The following is a 23,319-nucleotide window of genomic DNA, read 5'->3' as shown; positions in this document are numbered from 1 at the left end:
CTTTTAAATTTCTGCGAGTAATGAGCGACCATAGGAAAGACAAAATTGTTAAGCTGACATGCCTGATTATGAGAACCACGCTAATGATAAATTGCCAATAGTTTGGGCATTGTCCATTTCTGAATTAAACAAGTAACAATTATAACAAGTAAAATATGTACGAAATCTCGTATAGATAAAGAATAGCATGGCTTTTCGTATACATAAGCCCCATAAGAATCTCAATGAATTTGGGGTGAATATTAACCGAAGACGAACCCACTCAGGGACCCTACTTCAGAAGGATCAGTACTGGCTATTGTCTATTCCCTTAGTTATGCATTCAATCAGCAAGGGAAGGAGAAAATTTTCTGTTCTATTTTGGTAGGCTCACCTAATCATTCTTCAGAAATAATAATATACTACTATTGAAACTGGCAGGTCTGAGCACTGCACCATAGATATCACGCCATGTCATCTTTGTCCCAGTTTTTCACCCTTGAAGCTCAAAATGCATACCGGAAAATGGCATCGGCTACACCATCTTCATCATTGCTGACACCAACTACATCAGCCACAGCTTTCGTCTTCTCTGCTCCATTGCTAAGAGCAATGCCTAGAGAGGCCAATTCAAGCATCTCAATATCATTTTCCCCATCACCAATAGCCATGATCTGAAAAGTAGAAAATTAGAACCAACAGGCGTAAATTCTAAACAGTAAATAGACATGTTTTCAGTTCTGAGAGTTACAGATACAAGGTTTCGTCACCGATTTGCCCAGTTAACTTCACTATATTTCCATCGTTTTAATTTATTTTCTTTCCCCAAATTCATCATTTTTACATTATATGTAAAGGCCACTACACCTATAACATCAGATACTACCTTAATCTTTCTTAATAATGATTTTACCATTGTCCTTGCCAGAACATTTACATTTCTTGACAATGGTTACTTTTCCTATTGATATCTTTTACTACTGAAGCCAAAAAGGAAGGCTATAAAATTTCAATTCAACAGAATGGACAAGGCAGTGCACAATGGTGAGATAAGACCTGCACTCTCATAGAGTTTCATTATTCAGAAAATGAAGAAGAATATAGAGGCACATATTATATTCCACTATACCTCCTTTGCAGTGATACCCAGATGATCAAGCAGCATTTTCACTCCAGTCCCTTTCGAGGTTCCACGTGGAACAATTTCAAGCATGTCTGGAACAGCTTGGACAACATTAGCACGATCCCCCATTGCTTCTGACCAGTATGGACGCAATGAAGTAGCCACTCCCTCAGCAGTGTCTAAAAAGATCATCTTCTGTAAATTCGGGAGATAGAAATAGTTACAGAAAAGAGGAAAGCACCTGAAGTATCTAATTTTCTATTCTGCACATACATAAGAAAATGAATGTATGTGCATAAATGCAAATAGCACAAAGACATCCTACGGCTCCTACTAGTTCTTAAACCTGATTATAATTAAATCAAAAGGGAAAAGTAAATAATTTGCATTTAAGCAAGAACATGATATGAACTCAAATCATATTAAAGATTGACACTTGCATTTAAGCAAGAACATGAACATGACATTTTCCGATGACTACAATCATATTAAAGATTGACAGCTTAATAAAATTCAAACTAAAAGGTGGACTCAGTTATCACCAGTATATAAATACGATGGCTTGAATCATCTAGAGCACGGCCTCTCCTAATTGTTTGGGCTTCTTTGTTTTCTTTTCTGGAGTTATATTATAAATGTGATTATTACAATGTGCTCTTTCAAGTTTCAAGTATAACACATTTATACTTTTTCTTAGAATGAGCAGAAGACCAAGTTTGTGATGATACCTGTATGTCAGAAGCTGCCAAGAGATGTTCAACTGAAGGCATGATCTCTGCCTGTAAAGATTCCCTTCATTAATCATGATTTAGACAAAAGTTGCTCAAACAATATGAAGTGTTGTCATTTGTGCACCTTTGGTTCGCGATAAATGGTATGCAGTGAGTCAACAAGCGGGTGATCAAATAGCGTTAAGCAGCGGTCATTGCTGAATGCAATGAGAGGAACCTTATGCTCCCAAGAGTAGAGGCATGCCTGCAATCATGAATCACAACCTGGTCAATGGCAACAACACGAATAACTATAATAATAATATACCATTAACCATTGCATCTCTGGATTACAACCATGTCAATTCAAAAGAGAAGATACTCAAAACAGATATTTGATAGCTCTGAAATGCCATTAAGAAGGGATGAGGGAACAAATACAAGTGAATTTCTGGACAAAATAGGGTCATCCAGATTCAGTTATCATTGATAGTAAAGCCTGCTGCTCAATCAAAATACAGGTCATTTATAGTAAGACTTTCACAGGTGAAAGTATTAGGCAGAAGCTGCAAATCAGATGAAACTTTTAGAGTCAAACAATTTGATCTCTAACCCGCAATGCCAAGAGCAATCTCCCCCGCAACCCCCACAAAAATGAAATCGCCACACTGCACAAGGTGCATACAGCAAGAAAGCCGAAACCTACTCATACAAAACAAGGCCATTAGCTGTAGCCTGCTACTAACCTCTTATATAACTGCAAATAAAAGCACAATACAACTTAGTAGTAAGTGCCACAAGACATTGACACTTAAAAACCAATTGTAGAAGCAGTTTATCCTTATATGTGTACTTGAATGTACGTAAAAATATTTTTTTTAATATTCTCAAATATCAAACAAAGTTGAGAAGAAATTGCTTTCAAACTTTTACCTCTCTGCAGACACTTTGATCTAAATTGCTTCTAAAAATTTCCCGACCCTGTCTGCCATAAACGAGCAACCCCTGAATCATAGGCAAAGAGTATTACATGCAAGCAGAAGTATGCTAACTAGTAGAGCTTTATGGTATTTGGAAAACAGTAGATTAACGTATTTTCGTATAAAATTATCATTGCCATAAGGAGGAAAATACAAATGGAAAGGAACGCACAGGATAGCAAATACTACAAGAAAGAGAATAACAGGAGGCAAGTGCATACAGAAAAGTTTTAAAAGTAGCCTCTTAAAACAAGGTGTTTGTTATGGCTTCCAGGATTTCAAGATAGTTTAGCAGGGATCCTACCTGTCGCTCATCTACTCTTTTATATAATTCATCTCTCAAGGCCTCAAGCCAAGTTAGAACTGTCAGATTTGTTGATAAAACAGAGATGAAAATATCAGCAAGAGATCTAAATATAGTATTTTGTATGTCAAACCTTCTAAGAAGTAGAGACTGTTAAGGAAGTATTCTAACTAACTATTCCATTCATGGTTTAAAACATCAATATTCATAAATTCCACTAGATAATGTTAAAGGGTCTCAAATTCCTCTTTTAACAAAAAATTAAGATTGATTTACTTAAAAGGGATATGGAGTAGCCTCAAGACTGGTAAAATAAAATGTCTCTCCCTTATAGTGGAAAAGGAGCGAAAGAAAGAGTAATTATCACATTGTGCTCTTGAAGAACCTGAATGCAAAGACATATAGACCAATTTGTATAACGAAACTATGCTCAATATAAGTTGATTTTCACAAAATTGTTTATGCATATGATTTTATTTGGAACAAGGACCAGTTTGACCATTGAACTATACGTGAAAGGCCAGTTTGGCCATTTTGACCTTCTCTTTTGGGTCGCATCAATTTATATAGATGGGTCTATTTATCCCTTTTGTGGGCAAAACCTAGAGCGTGGGATACATTTCCTCCTAAAAGAGAATGTATCAAATATAATATTTACTCTCTCTCTCTCTCTCTCTCTCTCTCTCTCAGGCACATACTCAGAAACAATTGAAAGCCTCTTTCTTTCATGATAAAGAAAGCTCACTTATTTCCTTTCCCCTTGCAACTTTTACCCATCATTATCCTCATCCCCTTCACCATCTAACTATAAATCACATCAACTTTTTCTTCTTTTCCTTTTCCTTGATGAAGTAACAAAGAGCAACTATGGAAATTGTTTTAATGGTAGTAGTGGCGGCGTGTGGATCTGATGGCAGTGGTGGTAGGTGAGTTTAATGGCAGAAACAACAGTGAGTGATTTAATGACAGCAGCGGTGGTATGTTTGCTGACAACAATGGTGGGTTTAATAACGGGTTATTCTTTTCTTCTTTTTAATTGATCTATGGATACTGGTTTAATCATAAATCTCTATTCAATTGATGGGTTTTATCTTTTCTTTTTATTCAATTGAAGGGTTTGATCTTTTGTTTGTATCCAATTTATTAAATATGTGTGTATTTCACGCTTTAAGATTTGCTTTAGAAAGGGCCAAATTGACCTATTTATATAAATTGATGGGCACCCAAAAAGTTCAAAAGGGCCAAATTGGCCTTTCATGTAAAGCTCAGTGGCTAAATTGGCCCTTATTCCATTTTATTTATATAAAAATGACGTAGTCATTTATATAGCAATAAAAGCTTTACGAGCAAATTTGATTATGTTTCTGCCAATATATTGTTATTAAAGATGCACATGCAAAATATGTGGAACTTGCAATAACCACATAAAATAAAATAACTGCATGAAGATGAGAACAAATAGAATCAAAAAGAAAAACCTGCAAGAAAACTCCAGGAGAGAACTCTGATATAACACCATCTTTGCCGGCTAAATCTACCATCTTCAGAATACTTATAACAGCAGGACGAGCCTGTTCCAAAGTTCAAATCAACAACCACCAACTAGAAGCTTCATAAACACACTGCATATCCAGTGAAGGAGAAAAGTAACAAAGAGAATCCCCAGCGATTGGACCAATGAAAAATAAACACAGAATGTATTATCCAGCTTAGTTTAAAGCAAGATGAAAATTAAATTCCAAAAGTATGATTGAACAGGAAAATAATGGCAGCTGGCCTAACAATGCAATGATTGAACATGCGCTTTAAAAGAGACGCCCTGAAACTAGAAATGAAAGGGTAAGATTCCATAGTTTCTTACTTTTCCAGTTGCTATCACCACCTTCACATCCCTTGACAAAGCTTCTTTCAGAGCTTTTGCATTTGTTGAGGAAATTTGGCTTTTGCTGTTAAGCAATGTTCCTTCCATTCAGAAAGAAACAGGGCAAAAAAGATTAGAAAGTTAATAGCTAAGCCCATTAAACATTCTCTAAGAAATATCAAGCTGATCTCACCATCCATATCACAAAAGATATATCTGAATTTTGGTTTGTAGAATCGAAGACTGCCTTCTTTCTTCCTGTCTATTAACACAGTATGTTGTAAAATTATCTCATTGCCAAATTTTTCACTTTTAGCATACTATAGTTTTAAAAAATAAATAAATAAATAAAGCATAGCTTAATAGATTAAAAAAAAAAAGCACATTGCGACTACCATCTGAATTTTCTGTTTGAAGTTTCACTTTAGTATCAGCATCATATGCACTTTGAATTAGACCTTTTCCTTTCCACCCAAGACTCTTTAAAAGCAGTTCCTCCTCCTTCTCCATTTCAGTTTCAGCTTCTTCACAAATCTCATGGTCAAATCCTAACAGATGCAACAAGCCATGAACCTGCATGTATGTGATGAAAATAAGGGATTTAAGAACGGAGTTAAAATTGAAATTGTACATCGTAAATACATATTTTGTAGACATTATGCCCTTCTTTTCCAATCTGTCTTGGTTGCATCCTTGAAAGATTCAGTAGCAAGAAACAGCCTTTATCTCCTCCTATCTGACCATTCTCTCTTCATTCTGCCTAATCACTGAAAATATCTCATCCAATTCATAGCTTTGCCAAGATTGGAAGAAAAACACTAGAACAAGCATATCTATGTGGTTGCTTTCTCATAAAAAAGAGGAAAATTCATCACTCTTCTTCAGGAATGGAAATGTTTCAAAGTCAAAGTCAAAGGTTCCCCAAGTCTGTTTTTTAAAATTTCACTATTATCGTAATACCACCTTGAACCTTGTGTCAATTAGTGAAGTTAAAATTGTAGGCAACCGACTCCTGTAACGATACTCATCAAACATACAGCAAAACAAAAACATGCCAATATTGAAAGCACGTAACTTGAGAAAAGAAAAACAAATATTAAATCTAACAACCAACCAAGAGGATGCGAATTTCATCAATAAGAGAAAGCCCTCTTTCCTCTGCTTGCCGAGCAGCAGTCTCAACAGAAATAACTATATCGCCCAACATAAGCTGCAAACAATATAACAAAAAATAAATAAATAAAAGGTGTCATTGGGTCAAAAAAATGCCACTTCATTAAAAGTTAAAGAGATATATAACAAAATTAACAAAAGAAGCTGCTTACAACAGGAAGCTTAAGACCAGGAACGTGTTGAGACATAGAAAGAACATCAGTAGCATGATCCTCATCTCTCCAATCTTTATTAAGTTTACGAATAAAATCATCATTACAAAGTAAAACAGATAACTCAACACTTTGAAATCCTCCAATATCACTGATAGCAGTATCTCTAGTCTTGTAATTTGAATCCTTTAATCCATCAAATGCTAATTTCATTGCCATTGGTACATTAAGTCTAAGCAACTCTGATATACTCTGCACACAAATACGCGGAAAGATTAGAAGTAATTCATGAAATTAAGAATGCAAAATAAACAACCATATAAGGTCAGGGTAACGTTACCAAGATTTCGGGATCATCGGGAAGGTCATCTTCAATGCAAATGGAGACATCGATTTGTAATTCGTTTTCTTTAGTTCTGGGCACTGCTCGTCTCCGTAATTTTCGGTAACCTCTATGTGCCGCCCAAACTCTTATTTCTTTATTTCTCTCCGAGAAAGCGTGAAATTGTTTAGGAAAGGAAGAGAAATGGGTTTTAGGGAAGGACAGGGTTGAAAAAGAAGAAATTGCAGTAGTGAAAGGGAGAGAGGTGGCGCGTAATAAGACACGCGCCATTGGTGTTGAGGAGCGGAGCAGAGGAGAAAGGCGAGGGAGCATATAGGAGGAGTATTTACTTTGCGACTGCGGCAGAAATGCAGGTGAACGCGCAGGTAAACAAGTTGAGCCACTTTGCTGTAGCATTCGAGTTCTTTTTTTTATTCCTTTTCTTATAAATTTATTCATTCTAGTGAAAATTATAATAATGCAGTAAAAAGATCAGACGGTGTGTGGAATCCGTCCGAAATCAAAAAAAAAAATTAAAAAAAAATTGAAGAAAAATAATCATTAGTTTTATTGCAGATTCCACTTTTAACTAGATGAATGTCCGTGGGCGGGTTAAAATATTAATAAAATAATATTAAATAATTTTATAATTTATTTACATAAATATTAATAAATTATAATAAAATATTAAAATATTAAATAAATTATATATCATAAATTATTAATTACTAAGTTTTATTATAACTAATATTCTATGAATTATTATAAATTTTGGTATTTAATAATTCATGTTTCAGTATTATATTTTTTAGATAAAATATTTGAAAAAATTAAAAATATAAGTTAAAATATAATAATAATAATAAACAGATAAAAATTTTAATTAAATTATTAAATAAAAATTTAAAATTTAAAATTAAAAAGTACACAAATATTCTCAAAAGAAAAAGTGCCAGATTAAAAAAAATTATATTAAAATATGTAATAAGAAATTTTAAAAATATATTAAAATATATAAAAATAACTTTAAAAAATAGAAAATATATTTAAAAAAATAAAATACTCTTTTATATAAACAAACTATGATTTGAATTTAATGAATTTATTATAGAAAAATAAAAATTAATAATAAATAAATTTAAAAAATCAATGATAAACATAATAACGAAGAAATTAAGTTAAAAAAGATGACGATAGCTTATAAATAAAATAAAATAAATAGTAAAAAAATAAAAATTAATAAATAAAATATGAAAATAAGAATTAAAAAAATAAAATTTATAAGATATATTATAAAAAAATATTAAATCTTTCGTGAGTTTCTATGTAATAAAATTTTATAAAGCTATATCATAATATTTTCAATGAAAAAACGACATATGGCATATATTTGTAAAATATTAATTTATAAATATTTATAAGTAAAAAAATCAATTGCATATCAATTGTATAATTATAAAGTCTTAATAACGGTAACTTTAAATTGATTTTATAGTTATGAAATTCGGATCTCGTCCTCTTCGTTAACTCACTAAAACAGTTTAATTTAGAAAAGTATTCAATTGTTATGGAATCTGTCAAGTCTGGAATTACCGTTGCACCGTTTATCCTGTCCATAATCGCGTTAAAAACGGCGTAGTATTCCTGTAGACGTTTTCGTCTTTTCACACAAAAGAGGCGCATAAATTACTTTAACGCCCTCTCTGTTTACATTATAACTATAGTATAGAAAACACAGCTTATGATAGTTTAACATTGTATGTACAATCCTTAGCAAATGATAGCACATGTAATGGGCTCATTTTTCATTTTTCTACAATTACGATTGTGCCTTTTGTGTATGCCAGGATATAAAACAAATTTGTGGGATTTTAAGTGGCTTTATAGTCATTTCATGCTTAGAAGTATACAATTACTTAAATCCATATTTTATATCACATTTTATAAAAAACAGTCATTTCAAAAGAATACCGATATAAATATATATACCATTTACTCTTTATTTCACAAAAACTATTATTGTACCGCTAATTTTTTATCGACCCATTCATTTTGATACGCCTCTTTCGATATTCACCAAAGGTGTATTGTAACTGTCTTTTGTTCTCTTATTGTCAAACTGTAACTATTACTAAGTTTTTCTTATTATAATTTCATACAATATGATTTTTTTTATTATTAATATTTTTTGTTGAATGAACCTTTAATTCTGATTTATTTTTTTTATTTTTATTCTTAATTTCTTTTATCGAATAACCTTTGATTTATATGAATTGGTCCTAGATTATGATATTCTAATATCACTAGATAGTAATAAAAATAAAAATTATTATTAGTTAAACTCGCAACAACGTTGCAAGTAATTTATCTAATTAATATATAAAAATATATTATTAATTTTAATAATATATTAAATAAGATCCATATTAAGATAAAATAATTTTATCAATAAAATAGACTGAATTTATTTAAAATTATTCTATAATTATCACATCACACATGACAATTAAATTGAATAAATATGTTCAAATATTTTTATTAAATAATAAATCATATTGGTTCAATTTTAACTATTAAATTTAAATGTAATAATTGATTTTTTATTTAATAAAATATTATTTATTGCATATAAAAATTTCAATAAAATTTAAAAATAAAAATAGCATAACAGGACAAATTATCATGCCTAGACCATAAAAGCAGCTCAATCCTGCCAATTATCTGATCCTCTTAAGAAATTGTCAATCACAGAGCCAGTAGGCACATTGTATGACATATCGTACATACTACGTCTACAAAAAGTGCCACGTACCTAACTATCTTCGTCACGTGGCAATTATAGCGCCAGCTGGCATATGCAAACATATCGTATGCCACATCAGCAGATTGTGCCAGGTAATTAAGATCCGGTCTCTTATTTGCAAAGACAGACGGAGAAAGCGCGTGCCAAGCTGTTAACTCTGCATCAACTCCGTTAATCTCCTCCTCATTCCCAAACACACTCCGTTAAACCCACCGGAACGAGAAACCTCCCAATTCCTCCAATATCTCTCTTTGCTCGATCTTTCCCTTCTTCTTTTTTCTCTTTTTTTTTTTTAATTCTAATTTTATATTTCATAAATTTTTAATATTTTGCTGATATTCCAAATCTAGATTTCTCTTCTTTAAAAGAAAACCGGTGTTTTGACCTTATTTAAATTTTTTGACTCCTCTCCTCTTCGATCCGCCGATTTTACCTTCAATTGGCGTGCTTTCACACTTTTTGTTTCTTTTGTCATGTTGATTTGATACTCTCTATTTTTCAGTTTCTCGAATCATTTTTATTAGGTTTTTGGTGGGTTTGTTTTGTTATTGGGAGATGGTGGATTCTCCGAGTCCAAATGGAGCTACGTCTCCGCTACAATCGCAAACTACTACTTCTACTACTAATAAGAGGTACGGTATCACTAAACCAATATCACTTGCAGGCCCTTCTGAGGCTGATCTTCTTCGAAATGCTGATTTGGTCAAGGTAATATTCTCATTTTTCTTATTTTAAAATTTTAATAAATTGTTGTTGATTTTAGCAGCAAGTGATATTGTTTAATTTTACTGCTTTTTTGTATTGCAAGTTTTTGGTTGATTCGGGGCTATACGAGAGCAAAGAAGAGAATTTGAAGAGAGAAGAAGTTCTTTGCCGTATCGATCAGGTAACTGTTCAAATTTCCTTATACGCATATGCTCTACTGCCACCACTTCAGTGTATTAGTAGATGCATTTTAACTCAACAAGAAACTGAAAGATAATTTTGTAGTTTATTTTCCTTTAGCTCAATTGTTTAACTGATTTTATGTATCTAGACTCTAGATTTTCATTACTGCTTCTCAACTATCAGCACCAGTGTGTCATGCACTTCCCATTTTGTCTCTTATTGGATCAAGCAGTTTTTATTATGTTGATCTAGTGATTATGATGAAATCAACTTTGGTTGTAGATTGTAAAAGATTGGATTAAGCAATTGACACGCCAAAGAGGCTACTCAGATCAGATGGTGGACGAAGCAAATGCTGTCATTTTTACTTTTGGGTCTTACCGTCTGGGGGTAAGTGTATCTCTTTATTATGTTATCCTACGTTCACGCACCACTGCCCCTCGCTGTAATTTTTAATATGTTTTCCCATGCTGTGACGTATGAGACCACTCTCTTCTCTTTTATCTTACTGCTTATTTTTGTCAATTGCACAATTGAGCTTTACTGCAAGCTAGCGTTCTGAATTATTGTTTAATGTGTTTTAAGTAGTTGGTGCTTTTGGAGGGTTAGAAACCAAATTGCACTTACTACCAGTTTCTGTTTTCGTCATTTTGCACTGTCATTCTTTCTTGGAGTAGTTTTAAGAATGGATTGAAGTTGAAGTTGGAAAATTTTTTGATCCTAAATTTGGTGATCCTTGGGCTCATACTTAATAACCTAGAAGTTTAACATTATCACACACATGCCTGACAGTAGCACTCATTTTGCTGAAAATAAATCCTCAGTGATCTCCTTATGGGTGATCTAGCGGAGAAGTGTTTGTCCTGCCTCACTCCATTCTGGGTCTGACTTGATAGATAATTTGTGAACTCAGTTAGTTTGCAGTCAAAAGTAGATGGATTTTTTACCTGTTTTATTTTTTAACAAGGGTGTACAGTTTTAGTCATGTTATGCAGTTTATTATGTTGTACATCCTCTTTATGGTGATGTAACAATAAATTGCTATTTTAACAGGTACATGGTCCTGGAGCTGACATAGACACCTTATGTGTTGGACCATCTTATGTGAATCGAGAGGTAACTTGTAAACATGACTTATTTGTATCAGGAATCTGGAGGGAGTTCTTTGTAGGGCTTTGACTAACATTACTGAGTGTATTTTGTCAGGAAGATTTCTTCATTCTTTTGCATGACATTCTGGCTGAAATGGATGAAATTACTGAGCTTCAACCAGTTCCAGATGCTCATGTCCCAGTTATGAAATTCAAGTTCCAGGGAATATCAATTGATCTTCTTTATGCAAGTATTTCACTTCCGGTTGTTCCTGAAGTAAGTATTCTGTACTCTTATATATTCTTGAATATGTCCCTCTTTCGGAAGCATGTAGGTCAGTAGGATTCAGATGTAGGTATGTCAAGTATTTCTTAGTTGATTAGGTCAAATATATATTTTATTTTTATGAGTTAATTGTCTTTTGCTATTGTAAGCTCAGTAGCTTGTCTGGGAAGAAAGTGTATGCCCTTATGATTTGAGATCTTTCTAATTGTCTTAGGCTGCTGGTCTTTGAAAAAATAAAGATTCTTTCTCTCACTCACACACAGAAACACCGCCCTTTCTCTTTTCATGGTTAAGTTTTGAACCTGAAACCTAGACCACCTATTCTTTTAATCAGTTGGAGCAAATTCTTTTAAGCCATGTATGAGACTAACTATTACAAGAGTCAGATGCAATCTTTGTTGAATTTCTTCTTTTGTTTTTTTAGATAGACCATTTGATTTCATATAAAATTTTGTTTGTGCATTTGATGCTTTGATGTTTGGAATCTTTTGCTTTATTGAACAATTTAAGTCATGTCAGTGTGCAATAATGTTAGTTACTTGATTAGGTCCTGGTAGTTTTTAGAATTTTCTGCTCTTTTTCACCAACTTGAGTAGCCAAATCTGTACTATAAAGTTAGTGCTTTTATGATTTGAATTATATTTATTGCAAATTGAAATTAGAACTTTTCTTCTCGAAGTTGATCTGGAGCTAACTTATCAACAGGACCTGGACATCTCCCATGGGTCTGTGCTGTATGACGTTGATGAGCAAACTGTTCGAAGTCTTAATGGGTGTAGGGTTGCTGACCAAATTCTTAAACTTGTGCCAAATGTTGAGGTGAACATATTGTGTGCTCTTTCCTGGCTTATTTAATCTTTTTTTTTTTTTATTTAACAGTCCTTTAATCCTTGACAAAATTGTAGCACTTTCGAACAACGCTTAGATGTTTGAAGTTCTGGGCTAAAAGACGTGGAGTGTATTCAAATGTAAGATGAGCACAGTCTCTGTGTCATTGACATTTTCCCTCAATATCAGAGTCTTTCATTTGTTCTGAAACTGTGTGTAGGTTACTGGATTTCTCGGTGGTGTAAATTGGGCTCTTTTAGTTGCACGGTTGTGCCAGCTTTATCCCAATGCAATTCCTAGTATGCTAGTTTCTCGATTTTTCAGAGTCTATACGCAATGGCGCTGGCCAAACCCTGTGATGTTATGTGCAATTGAAGAAGATGAACTTGGCTTTCCTGTATGGGATCCTCGTAGAAACCCACGGGACCGATTTCATCATATGCCAATAATAACACCTGCATATCCTTGCATGAATTCTAGCTATAATGTTTCAATAAGTACTCTTCGAGTAATGATGGAGCAATTTCAGTATGGTAATAAGATCTGTGAGGTGAGAGCATAAGTTTTAACCTTTTGCTTTAGCTGCCTACATTGTACTATTGATGCATTCTCTTTGATCATTTTCTCTCCCATGCAGGAGATTGAGCTGAACAAGGCTCAATGGAGTGCTCTGTTTGAGCCTTATCTTTTCTTTGAGGCATACAAAAACTACCTTCAGATAGACATTATTGCCGCAGACGCTGATGATTTGCTGGCTTGGAAAGGCTGGGTGGAGTCTCGGCTTAGACAACTTACCTTGAAGGCAAGGGCTTTGCCTGCTTTGTTTTCTAGTTGTGTGTTCCCTGTCCCTTATTTGTTATGATTTGCCAAGATAATTCAAGTATGGTTATTTTTTTCTTTTACTGTGCTCTTGTATGTCAATATGCAGATAGAAAGAGATACAATTGGGATGCTGCAGTGCCATCCTTATCCAAATGAGTACATAGACACATCCAAGCAATGTCCTCATTGTGCTTTCTTCATGGGCTTACAGAGGAGAAAGGGAGTAAGCGGTCAAGAAGGCCAGCAATTTGATATACGCGGAACAGTTGAGGAGTTTAGGCAAGAGATAAACATGTATATGTTTTGGAAACCAGGAATGGATGTTTATGTTTCCCATGCTCGTAGGAGGCAGCTTCCGGCGTTTGTTTTCCCTGATGGGTATAAAAGGTCTCGCACATCGAGGCATCCGAACCAGCAGGCTGGCAAACCTAGTGATGTTTCTGCAACATCCCGGGCTGGGTCTGTTGAGGGACATCTTAAGAGAAAAAATGATCATGAAGTGGTTGACGTGAGACCAGATAAACCAGAGAAACGGGCTTCTGTAAGCCCACAAAGGCTGCAGTCTGTTTCTCCAGAAAGTAATACTATTAGCTCTGGCAGAACATCACTGGTTAGCTTTTGTGAAGGGGTGCCACTAGAGTCTTCAACCGTTGCAGATGTTGATAGCAATTCTGAGGGAAAATTAGATAGAGGGCATTCAGACAATGGAAAAGTTACCTTCAGGGGTGTTGTGCAGGTGACTGAAACTATTAATCATGATCCTAGGATAAGTGCACAGACTTCTATGGATTTGGATGATATTCCAATATATCTGAGTAAGGTAGAAGAAGCTGAATGCAAAATCATGAACCCAGACCCCAAGCAAGAGTTGCTTGATCCATATGCAACATCAAATTCTATAAATGGGGAAGCACCTAAGACCATGGGTGAAGACAGAATTGGGGATCTGGTGTCAGCTTCCTTGCAGAATGAGGATAATGGATCTTCCAAGAGATTGTTAAGTTGGGGAAGGGGTGCTATGGAGGTTGATGGAGAGCTAGTCAAACCATGTAATCAGACTGCGGTTGTAGAACTTGCTGAAAGTGTTAAAGGTTCAAATTCCAGCAGTCAGAACCTCAATTGTGAGGTGAGTTATTCTGTTTGAAGATTTTGGGTTAAAGATTGTAGCAGATGGCAGTGACAATACTCGAAGTTCTGGAGGAAATAGTGAGAGTGGGAATGTTTGCAGGGTGATATACTTGCTGCTGATTCAGATTCACTGCTGGAGACTGATTGTTTAGATGTGAGCAGATTATCGCAAAGTGGCTTGCTCGAAAATTTAGAGGTTTCATATCTAAATTGCTGATCTCAGTTTATTTTTGCTCAACTACTTCATGTTATCCAGTCACATTTTTTCTTGGCCTACTCGTTTATTTATTTATTTTATTGTGCTCTCTGTATGGAGTTTGGGTCATAGTGGTGATCCAGCTTGTCTGTAAATCTGCTGGTGGAGAGCTTTGGTTTTGGGCTCTACTATAAACTTCAATGCTACAAAACTTTCAAGTAAGATGGGGCTGAATATTAGGAGCTTTGATGGGTTAAGATCTGTATATTGAAAGATTAAAATTAGCAATTGGATTTGAACATGTATTTTCTACTTCATTTCCTAGGTTTCTATTTTTTGTTCAATTTCAGTAAATTTTTTATTTTGGAACTCAGTTTGTTGATTTACCATACTAATTGTTTTGCATAGATGATTTCCTAACTGGTGCATATGTGGTAACAGGTCCTGCACCACTATACGTGCTTTGTTTCCAGTAAATGTGCTTAAGAACCTGTCCATGTTTTTATGTCTAAGGCTCAGAAAGATACCTTCACACATGACCTTTCCTTGAATTTCACCTCGAGTACCTTGTATCAAAGCTAACTTTTTTTTCGTTTTTTTTCGTTTTGCTCTTTTTTATTGTCTAGCCAAATACTGAAATGGTGAAGGTTGTAAATTCTCAAGATGGTGCTAGGTCAGAATCTTTGCAGAAGCCAGTGATAAGGCATGCATTTTGACCCTAAGTTTTTTGTTCTAAATTAAGGTATCTTTATGCTGTCCTGTTTGTTTGTTTGTATGGCTCTGGTTTAGCAGGTTGGGCCTGATGTGAAGTCAACAGCTCAACACTTGGGATCAATTATTCGAAGATTCACTGTTGTCAGAGGGAGAGAACCAGCAATTTGGTAAGTGCAAACATTTATTGCTGGTTTCCCATCAGTATACCAGGTTTCTGCGCGGGCTCTATCTTATGGAGTGGGCGAGGGCATCAACTGCGTGGGGCTTGGTGTTTTATGTTGTGCTGCCGAAAGCGAAAGCTTGATTTCTGAAGGAGCCATTGAACTCACTGGTGCTTGACGACATTCTCTGCTGTTTTAGATGATTCACTTGTCCTTGTTGGTCTGGGGTATTTCTTAGGGCCCTTTTTCATCTTTCTTGCGGTTATGGGTAATTCCCGTCCTTTAAATCAAAGGATGTGTAAATGAAACAAGATCAAGTTCAGCTTCTTGTTTTAAAGGGGATTTGCATACTTCCGTGTGTTTAGGCCTTTTCTGCGTCTTTTTAGGCCACTGTACACTACCCTTGTAATATAAGTATGATGAGCTTTTTCTTTTCCTCTGAATGTGTGAAAAAGCAAACAAATTGATGCATGAGTATAATTTTCTGCAACTTCTGGCTGCGACTGCTTTTGGGCTACTTGCCTGAAAGTGAATAGAAGTAATGCTTCCAACTGCTCAGGAAGAAGCATAAGAGGATTGAAAAACAGAGGACCTTAACAGGGTGATTCAGCCTTTGGGACTTCGGCTACAAAATGTAGTTTCCACTCTGTAAGTAGGCCATTTGGATTAATTTTCATCACTACAGCATATATTACACCCCACAAAGGGGAGAAGAGGAAAAAAAAAATGGGAAGAAGAAAAAGAAACTGTCGGACATCATACGCTGTAAACCAAGCTGCAATCATATTCATCCGATACTCTTTTGCTGTGTTTGTAGCTAGAAAGATAAGTTGCACTGGCCAGAAGAGGGGCAACGTCAAATTCACTTCCCATATTCTCTTTGTAAGATGTGGGAGAATATCGGCGTAGAACCTGCAAAACATCCTTCATGGAAGGCCTTTGATTAGGCATATTGCTAGTACAAAAGAGCCCTAGATTAAACACAGCGGTCATCTCTTCCAGATAACATGGTTGTCTAATTTCCTCGTCGAAGCAATCAATAATAGGCGTTCCCTCTGCATTTTGCCTCCATGCCCATTCTGCAAGGCTGGAATTTTCATCTCCATTGTTGGGTTCCCTTCCTGTCACCAGTTCCAGTAGAACAACTCCGAAGCTGTAAACGTCAATCTTCTCATTCACTTTTATTGTATAAGCATACTCTGCAATGCAAAGCAACAAAAACATGTTAAATCAAGATCGTATTTTCTTTATCTTTTAGTCACAGAGCTTTCTGATCCAATGACTTAATAAAGCATTTTAAAGGTGGCTTATGCTCTTACCTGGGGCTATGTAACCAAATGAGCCTGCTACAGCAGACATTGTGCGAGCTTCTCCTTCCTTGACCAAGATTTTGGCTAGTCCAAAATCTGCAATTCTTGCTTTAAATTCAGAATCCAACAAGATATTACTAGACTTCACGTCTCGATGGATGATAGGTGGGGAGCAATCATGGTGCATATAGCATAGCCCCTGTGCAGCTCCAACAGCAATCTGCAATCTCCTAGGCCAATTCAAGACGATATCCTGGACGGAGTTTGTCCCGGCCAATGACGAGTTTCTCTTCTTCCCATGAAGCCACCTATCGAGACTTTGGTTCTCCATGTACTCGTAGACGAGAAGCTTCGACTCCTCACTCGAAATGCAGCATAACAGCTTCACTATATTTGAATGCCTAATCGCCCCGAGAATTTCAACCTCTGCGAGGAATTCCTTTTCAAGCTTCTCATCAAATTGTCTGTTAGTCCAAATTCTTTTAACAGCAACCAATTCTCCTGCACGGTTTACAGCAACTCGGTATACTTTCCCTGACCCTCCACTTCCAATCAGATTACTTTCTGTCAAACTTGCCAAAATGTTTGCTTGTGTGAAATCTACTCTTTGAAATGATGTCAATTTCCATGCTGCTAGCTCGCGCTTATGCTTCTTTCTCAAGTAGTCTCTAACAGCAAACAAGGTTAATACGATAGTAATTATGAAGGCAGTTACGGTGAAAATGAGAATCATGGCAAGAAATTTAGAGGACAGTTTATCTGAATTGCGAGATCTGGTGTAGCAATTAGGAAGGTCTAGAATAGGATTCACAGCACAGAGATTAGAGTTGTTGAGAAAGCTGTTCTCATAGGCAAGGTTATCAAACTTATCTGGGATTTGACCAGAAAATTGATTGGATGACAAGTTGAGGGATATAAGGTTCAATTGGCCAAACTCAGATGGGATTTGGCCGGAGAGATGGTTTTGAGATAAATCTAAATAAAGAAGGTCAGGTAAAGATCCTATCGCTGCTGGGATTTGGCCAGAAAGTGCATTTCTTGAAAGATTTAGGGTATTCAAAGTCTTCCAGGAGATTATCTTGGATGGAAGTTGACCTAAAAGTTGATTTCCATCAAGCAAGAGAGTGTTAAGATGAGAGAGGCTGGTCACTTCCACGGGAATTTCACCTGATAAAAGATTATTGCTTGCCTCAAAAACAACTAAATTCACCCAGCTAGAGATCCCAGTGGGGATTGGACCTGAAAATTTATTGTTGCTAAGCTCCAACCTTGACAAATTCCAAGCCAGCGAGCTTGGAAGTTTGCCTGAAAAAGAATTGTTACTTAGCATCAAGTATGTCATATTGATGACTGTCCAAATACCTGAAGGGATCTCACCAGAAAACCTGTTATTATAAAGCTGAACCGTCTTCAAACTATTGCATTTTCCAAGCGATTGAGGCACCTCTCCTGTCAGGTTGTTTGAAAATGCAACAACACCCTCCAGAACACCTCCAGCACAGAGATTTTCAGGTAGTTTGCCACTGAAATGATTTGTTGAAACCTCAAAATATTGGAGCTTCGAATGCAAGCCTATTTCTGTTGGCAGGACTCCACTCAAGTTGTTGGTAAACACCCGAAAAGACTTTAGTGCAGGAAGAAGGCCTATAGTTTGGGGTAACTCACCAGATAATTGATTACTATATAGATGCAGACGTTCCAAATTCTTTAACTTGCCGAAGTCTTCCGATATCGAACCGATCAAGTTGTTTATACCAAGATCAACTTCAACCAAATTCAATGCTTCTACTTTCTTAGGCATATCTCCAGACAATTGATTGTGAAACAAATACAAATATGTCAGATTCTTTAACAAAAACAACCCATCCGGAATACTACCTTCAAGTTTATTTATTGATAAATCCAACGTCTCAAGACTTGAAAGATTAGCTAAACTTTCCGGTATTGAACCGATCAAATTTGCATCTCTGATCCACAAAAATGTCAACTTGGTAAGATTACCAAACTCCACAGGAATTCTTGAAGGTACAAAACCATTAAAGGCCAATCTTAATTGTTCAAGATTAGCCAAGTTACCGATCTCCTTAGGAAACGTTCCATTGAACTCGTTTTGATGAAGAAACAATGTTTGCAACTCTCGCAAGTTGCCAATCGCCGGAGGAATGTCACCGGAGAAGTTATTAGCACTAAGGTCAATGGACTTGAGATTTGAAAGTCGATCAATATCATCAGGGACCGTACCCACAAAATAATTTTGAGAAAGATCTAATCTTTCGAGAGATGAGCAATTGTAGAGAAAGGTTGGGAATCCACCAGGAATGTAGTTGTATGCCAAGTCGAGAACAGTGAGGTTCTTGAGGTCACAGATTCTTGCTGGAATTGCAACTGTGATATTCTTGTCACGAAGGCCAAGTGCTGTGACCGAACCGTCGTCGCTGCAGCTAATCTCCGGCCAAGTGCAAGGCGAAGTTGAGGTGGTCCAGGATTGGAGGGAAGGTGGATTGCCTAGTTGCTGCTTGATGTTCAAGAGAATGGATTGCTCTTGGGTGTTGGTGATCTGTGAAATTACATTGAAGGGTGTGGATGTCAGGAAGAGTAAGGAGAGGTAGAGCGAGAATTTTTGAAACGGGAGGGGTAGTTTGGACATTTTAGAAGGGTTTTAGTTATTTTATGTTAGTCGGTCCGTTTTGGGTTTCGTTTTTCCAGGAGGAGGAGGGGGGAAACCAGTTTTAGTTGGGTTAAGGAGTGGGGATGGGGTATATGTATGTTTCAAGTTGGGCAAAATGACACCAACAGTGGCAATTATTACATTACCCACTGCTCAAAGTCTTTGGGTAAGTGAGTGAGTGAGTGAGTGAGTCCACGGCTAGAAATTTGTTTGTTCCAACACAAAAAACCAACTAAATTCTACCATTTCATTCACTTTATACATTTTGAACAAAAGATTCCATCAGTGACTCCATTTAAACTTGTAGATTTAACCATTAAGCTAATCCAACAAATTCCCTTTTCATTTGTAATGATGAAGTACATATTCTTCACAAGGTATAATAGGGGTCAATTCTATGGACTTATATATCCCATGTTTTGTGATGTTGTGGGTTTTGTTTTGAAAACCGGACTCTACGCAACAATAAGATAACTAATTATGGGTTCGTTGATTCCTCTAAATTCAACCATTTAGGTCTAACCATTACCTTAGTGCTGATGGTAAATGATGTTCTACTATTACCATTAATCATCTCGTCTTGACCCTAATAGACCTACTCTTGCTGCTTCTTTTTCTTTCTTTTTACTACTTTCTTAATTTCTTGCAATCTTTAAGGGCAAATATGTAGTTTTCACTATAATCATGAGCTAATAAGAAAGATTATAGATTTTCCATAGAAAAACAATTGAGCAGCCAATTAGTTGGGATTCCAAGTGTAAAAGCACTTTGTGAAGTGTAGTGGTGACACCTAATTACGACAGACGTGAAATAGACATATCACATCACATTGCAAAGAAAGAGGTAATGTTGACTGAAGTGGAAGGATATTACCCAAAGCCCCTCACTTAGGCTTGAACACAGTGTAGCAGGGGGCTTTTTTCATAAAACTCTTTATATTATAATCTCAGTCTCCATGTTACTTTATATCTTTTTTAATTATTACATTTCTTATATTTTAGTTTTAATCACCACATTCTTAATTAAATTTAGTCTCATATACTTAATTTAAAAAAAAAAAAGAAAAAGAATTAGCTCTGAAAATTACAAAATACAATATAAAAATGTATAAATACCCCAAGATTGAGTCATTAACTTTTGTTTTCTTGAGTCCCCATCAAAGGAAGCTTCATTTTCCCACACATTCTACCATCCACTTCATTATAGTTGTTCAATTTTGACTATTCCATATAAAATTCTATGGTCAAACTTCAAAAAGATTTTTCCTCTCTCTCTATTACATCCAATGGCTGCCTTATCTTTTTCTTATTATTTGTTCTTTTTTTCTTCATCTAGAAGTAGAAAGAGGCTACTTTTCATTCATTGCACCTTTGACTTTTCTTGCTTGTTTCCCTCTTTTTCCTCTCAACCCACCCAATTGCATGTTGCTTCACAGTTGAATTTTCCCCTATTTGATTATCTAAATAATTAAGAATTCTTTTGCTTCATTTTAATATCATTACATTGTAAATCTAAATTATTTAAAATAATTATTACCAATAAATTTAATATCACAAAGCTAATTAATCATATGCTTTTTCTTGGTTAAAAATATACTGAACCCCAAAGTCTAATATGGTAAATTTACCAAAATATATAGCATATTAATTATTTTCCAAACTGTATTTAACTTATTCTTTTCTTTTTATCTATGCTGATGATGTCATATATATTTGGAAAATGATAATTATTTGAAGAACACTGATACTGTATATATATTTTTCTGTAGGGAAAATGGTCGACATCTGGATTTTGATCACGTGCCTAATAAATGTTATTCCTTCGCTATTTATATATCTTCATATTGTTTGCTGGCCTTTTGCTATCTTATACTTTCAATTGTGCACGGCAAAAATATATCATAAAAATTGAGAAAATTTTGAATTTGAGTTTTCTTATTACGATTTATTAAATGGGTATTTATCCCATTTATAATAAATACAAGAATGTCTAATCTTTATTGTATAGTCTGTGATTTATTAAATCTCTAATGAATTATGAATAATTATAATGTAATGCAGTTGACCACATTAATATGTTTATTGAGAAATTATCCTTGTCATTAGATAATCAATTGCATTAGTCATATGAATAATATTTTTTTTTTTCAGAATAAGTATATAGTTGTATGTTGATAATTAATTTGTGATTTGTATATGTCCATTGGCTGCCCAAGAGAACAACCTAATCACCATCATTTTCTAATATGTATTAAGAAATTCTGACCGATCAACATCGATAAGGGGATAGCGTGAGTAAGCTATACTTCCTTTATATTGAAACAAATGCAAGGTTGAGTGCAAGGAAAGGAGAAAATGGGTAACATGAATATCTAACTTTACTTCTTCTTTTTTTCCGAAGGAATATGGGTATTGTATTAATAAAGACTAATAAGTATACTTTGATATAAAATATAAAATATAAAAATAAAAATAGTTATTAAAAAAAATATACTCATAATAATTATTAAAATCGTGTTGATGGAAAATCAGATTGTAATATTGTAGGAAGCTCCACTCGATGGTATTGAGTCATATATCGATTTTATAAATGTTTCTTGATAAATTCGATTATTTAAACGTCAGATTTGATTTTTTTTTTTTCATTACTTTCATAAAAGAGAATTTAAAAATTTTATAACAAAAAATCATAAAACTACTGTACAAAATAAATTAATACTTATTTATTAAAACTAATTAGTATAAACTAAGAAGAAAAAGATAGAAAATTTATTTATATACGAAGGAAGAAATAAATTCAAGAATGGAACAAAAAATGAGAATTAAGATAAACAAACCGTTGATATTAGGTTATAAATATATGTGTTGCATATGAAGTTGCCGTGCAGAAGTTTTTGTGGTACTTATATATATATATATATATATGCTTAGGCTGCTACGTTGAAATACTAATTTTGATTTTGTTTCTTCGTAGTGTTGTTGTTGTTGTGGGGATTTTCACTCATTGTTGGGATGCTTAGGATTTCAGTTTTGGGCGCATTAGGAAGTCTACTAGCTCGAGTGGTTTACCTTCCAATAACATGTTTTTTTTTTTTCCGTTTGAATTTAATAATAATAAAAAAGGATTTTTTATCAAAAAAATCTAACCTAAAAATCTCGGCAATTCCCATCAAATAAAAATACTAACTAAATCGCTTATTAATCTCTATTTAGGTTAAGGCTAGATTAATGGTTCTTTGTCCAAGTGCTTTTTGACACTATGTAATGTATAGAAAATTCTTGGTAAATTATGGTGTATATTTCACTTACAGATCAAACTGATAAATGATTGATATAAATATATTGGTTTTAAATAATTGAATATATTAACCATCCTATCTCAAAATATAAATCACATTCTCTTATTCATTGCTACATATACATATAATATAAATAAAAATTACTTTTGATGTTATTAAATAATTCTAGCTAATTACTATGCGTGGTCGTCAGAAATAAAAAAGAAAGAATGTTGCGATGCATTAAATAATTTTAATTAGAAATGCGGGGAACATGTTGCCATGAATAAATAGTTTGTATCCATTAAATAATATATAAAAAGAGAAAATATTAAATTGAGGGTAAAATTAAATTACTGACTCTTCTAGTTTAACTAAAATTTTAAATTTAAATTTTAAATATATATATACGTTAAAATTTTTAAAATAATATTTTTACTACCTTAAAGTATTTACCGAACTCGCTCTAAATATATGTATATCTAGAGAAAAAGTTATGGATGTTGCATTGCTAGTCTAACTTGCACCTATATATTATAGGGT

General features: G+C 34.4%; 3 protein-coding genes across 4 annotated transcripts; 1 reads left to right on the top strand and 2 right to left on the bottom strand.

Moving 5' to 3' along the window:
* Positions 1-142: 142 nt before the first annotated feature.
* On the bottom strand, positions 143-7,041 carry LOC8271175 (endoribonuclease YBEY, chloroplastic). The gene is made up of 12 exons (XM_002516489.3): positions 6,623-7,041; positions 6,283-6,534; positions 6,072-6,167; positions 5,353-5,530; positions 5,151-5,219; positions 4,958-5,058; positions 4,575-4,667; positions 2,746-2,817; positions 1,958-2,077; positions 1,831-1,881; positions 1,109-1,297; positions 143-653 (listed from the first exon to the last, which is right to left on the bottom strand). The coding sequence occupies exons 1-12, from the start codon at positions 7,019-7,021 to the stop codon at positions 486-488; spliced, it is 1,788 nt and encodes a 595-aa protein (XP_002516535.1). The 5' UTR covers positions 7,022-7,041; the 3' UTR covers positions 143-485.
* Positions 7,042-9,530: 2,489 nt separating this feature from the next.
* Positions 9,531-15,958, top strand: LOC8271174 (nuclear poly(A) polymerase 4). Of its 2 annotated transcripts, XM_048372396.1 has the most exons (13): positions 9,531-10,115; positions 10,216-10,293; positions 10,578-10,685; positions 11,349-11,411; positions 11,502-11,663; positions 12,378-12,491; positions 12,578-12,640; positions 12,721-13,050; positions 13,138-13,302; positions 13,429-14,448; positions 14,551-14,646; positions 15,273-15,349; positions 15,436-15,958. In XM_048372396.1, the coding sequence occupies exons 1-13, from the start codon at positions 9,963-9,965 to the stop codon at positions 15,452-15,454; spliced, it is 2,448 nt and encodes an 815-aa protein (XP_048228353.1). In that variant the 5' UTR covers positions 9,531-9,962; the 3' UTR covers positions 15,455-15,958. The 2 variants fall into 2 exon arrangements, with proteins under 2 accessions (XP_048228353.1, XP_048228354.1); XM_048372397.1 differs by lacking the exons at positions 9,531-10,115; positions 10,216-10,293 and having other exon boundaries at positions 11,506-11,663.
* A 139-nt stretch (positions 15,959-16,097) lies between these two features.
* On the bottom strand, positions 16,098-19,721 carry LOC8271173 (receptor-like protein kinase HSL1). Its single transcript, XM_002516487.4, has 2 exons — positions 16,841-19,721; positions 16,098-16,720 (listed from the first exon to the last, which is right to left on the bottom strand). The coding sequence occupies exons 1-2, from the start codon at positions 19,476-19,478 to the stop codon at positions 16,278-16,280; spliced, it is 3,081 nt and encodes a 1,026-aa protein (XP_002516533.1). The 5' UTR covers positions 19,479-19,721; the 3' UTR covers positions 16,098-16,277.
* Between the last annotated feature and the right edge of the window lie 3,598 nt (positions 19,722-23,319).

This window comes from Ricinus communis, chromosome 3, assembly GCF_019578655.1.
Source record: "Ricinus communis isolate WT05 ecotype wild-type chromosome 3, ASM1957865v1, whole genome shotgun sequence".
NCBI lineage: Eukaryota > Viridiplantae > Streptophyta > Magnoliopsida > Malpighiales > Euphorbiaceae > Ricinus > Ricinus communis.
The sequence above is the reverse complement of the archived record's forward strand: the minus strand, read 5'-3'. Positions and strand labels throughout refer to the sequence as shown.

Bases quoted from the DNA above. Each gene is read 5' to 3' on its own strand.
- LOC8271175 (XM_002516489.3), bottom strand. From the start codon at position 7,021: ATGCTACAGCAAAGTGGCTCAACTTGTTTACCTGCGCGTTCACCTGCA. The intron at 5,220-5,352 runs GTAGTCGCAATG...CTGTGTTAATAG, and splicing joins TCAAACAGAAAATTCAGATG to ACAGGAAGAAAGAAGGCAGT. The intron at 1,882-1,957 runs GTGCACAAATGA...GAATCTTTACAG, and splicing joins CCATTTATCGCGAACCAAAG to GCAGAGATCATGCCTTCAGT.
- LOC8271174 (XM_048372396.1), top strand. From the start codon at position 9,963: ATGGTGGATTCTCCGAGTCCAAATGGAGCTACGTCTCCGCTACAATCG. The intron at 10,294-10,577 runs GTAACTGTTCAA...CTTTGGTTGTAG, and splicing joins TTCTTTGCCGTATCGATCAG to ATTGTAAAAGATTGGATTAA. The intron at 11,664-12,377 runs GTAAGTATTCTG...ACTTATCAACAG, and splicing joins CACTTCCGGTTGTTCCTGAA to GACCTGGACATCTCCCATGG.
- LOC8271173 (XM_002516487.4), bottom strand. From the start codon at position 19,478: ATGTCCAAACTACCCCTCCCGTTTCAAAAATTCTCGCTCTACCTCTCC. The intron at 16,721-16,840 runs GTAAGAGCATAA...TTTGCATTGCAG, and splicing joins ATTTGGTTACATAGCCCCAG to AGTATGCTTATACAATAAAA.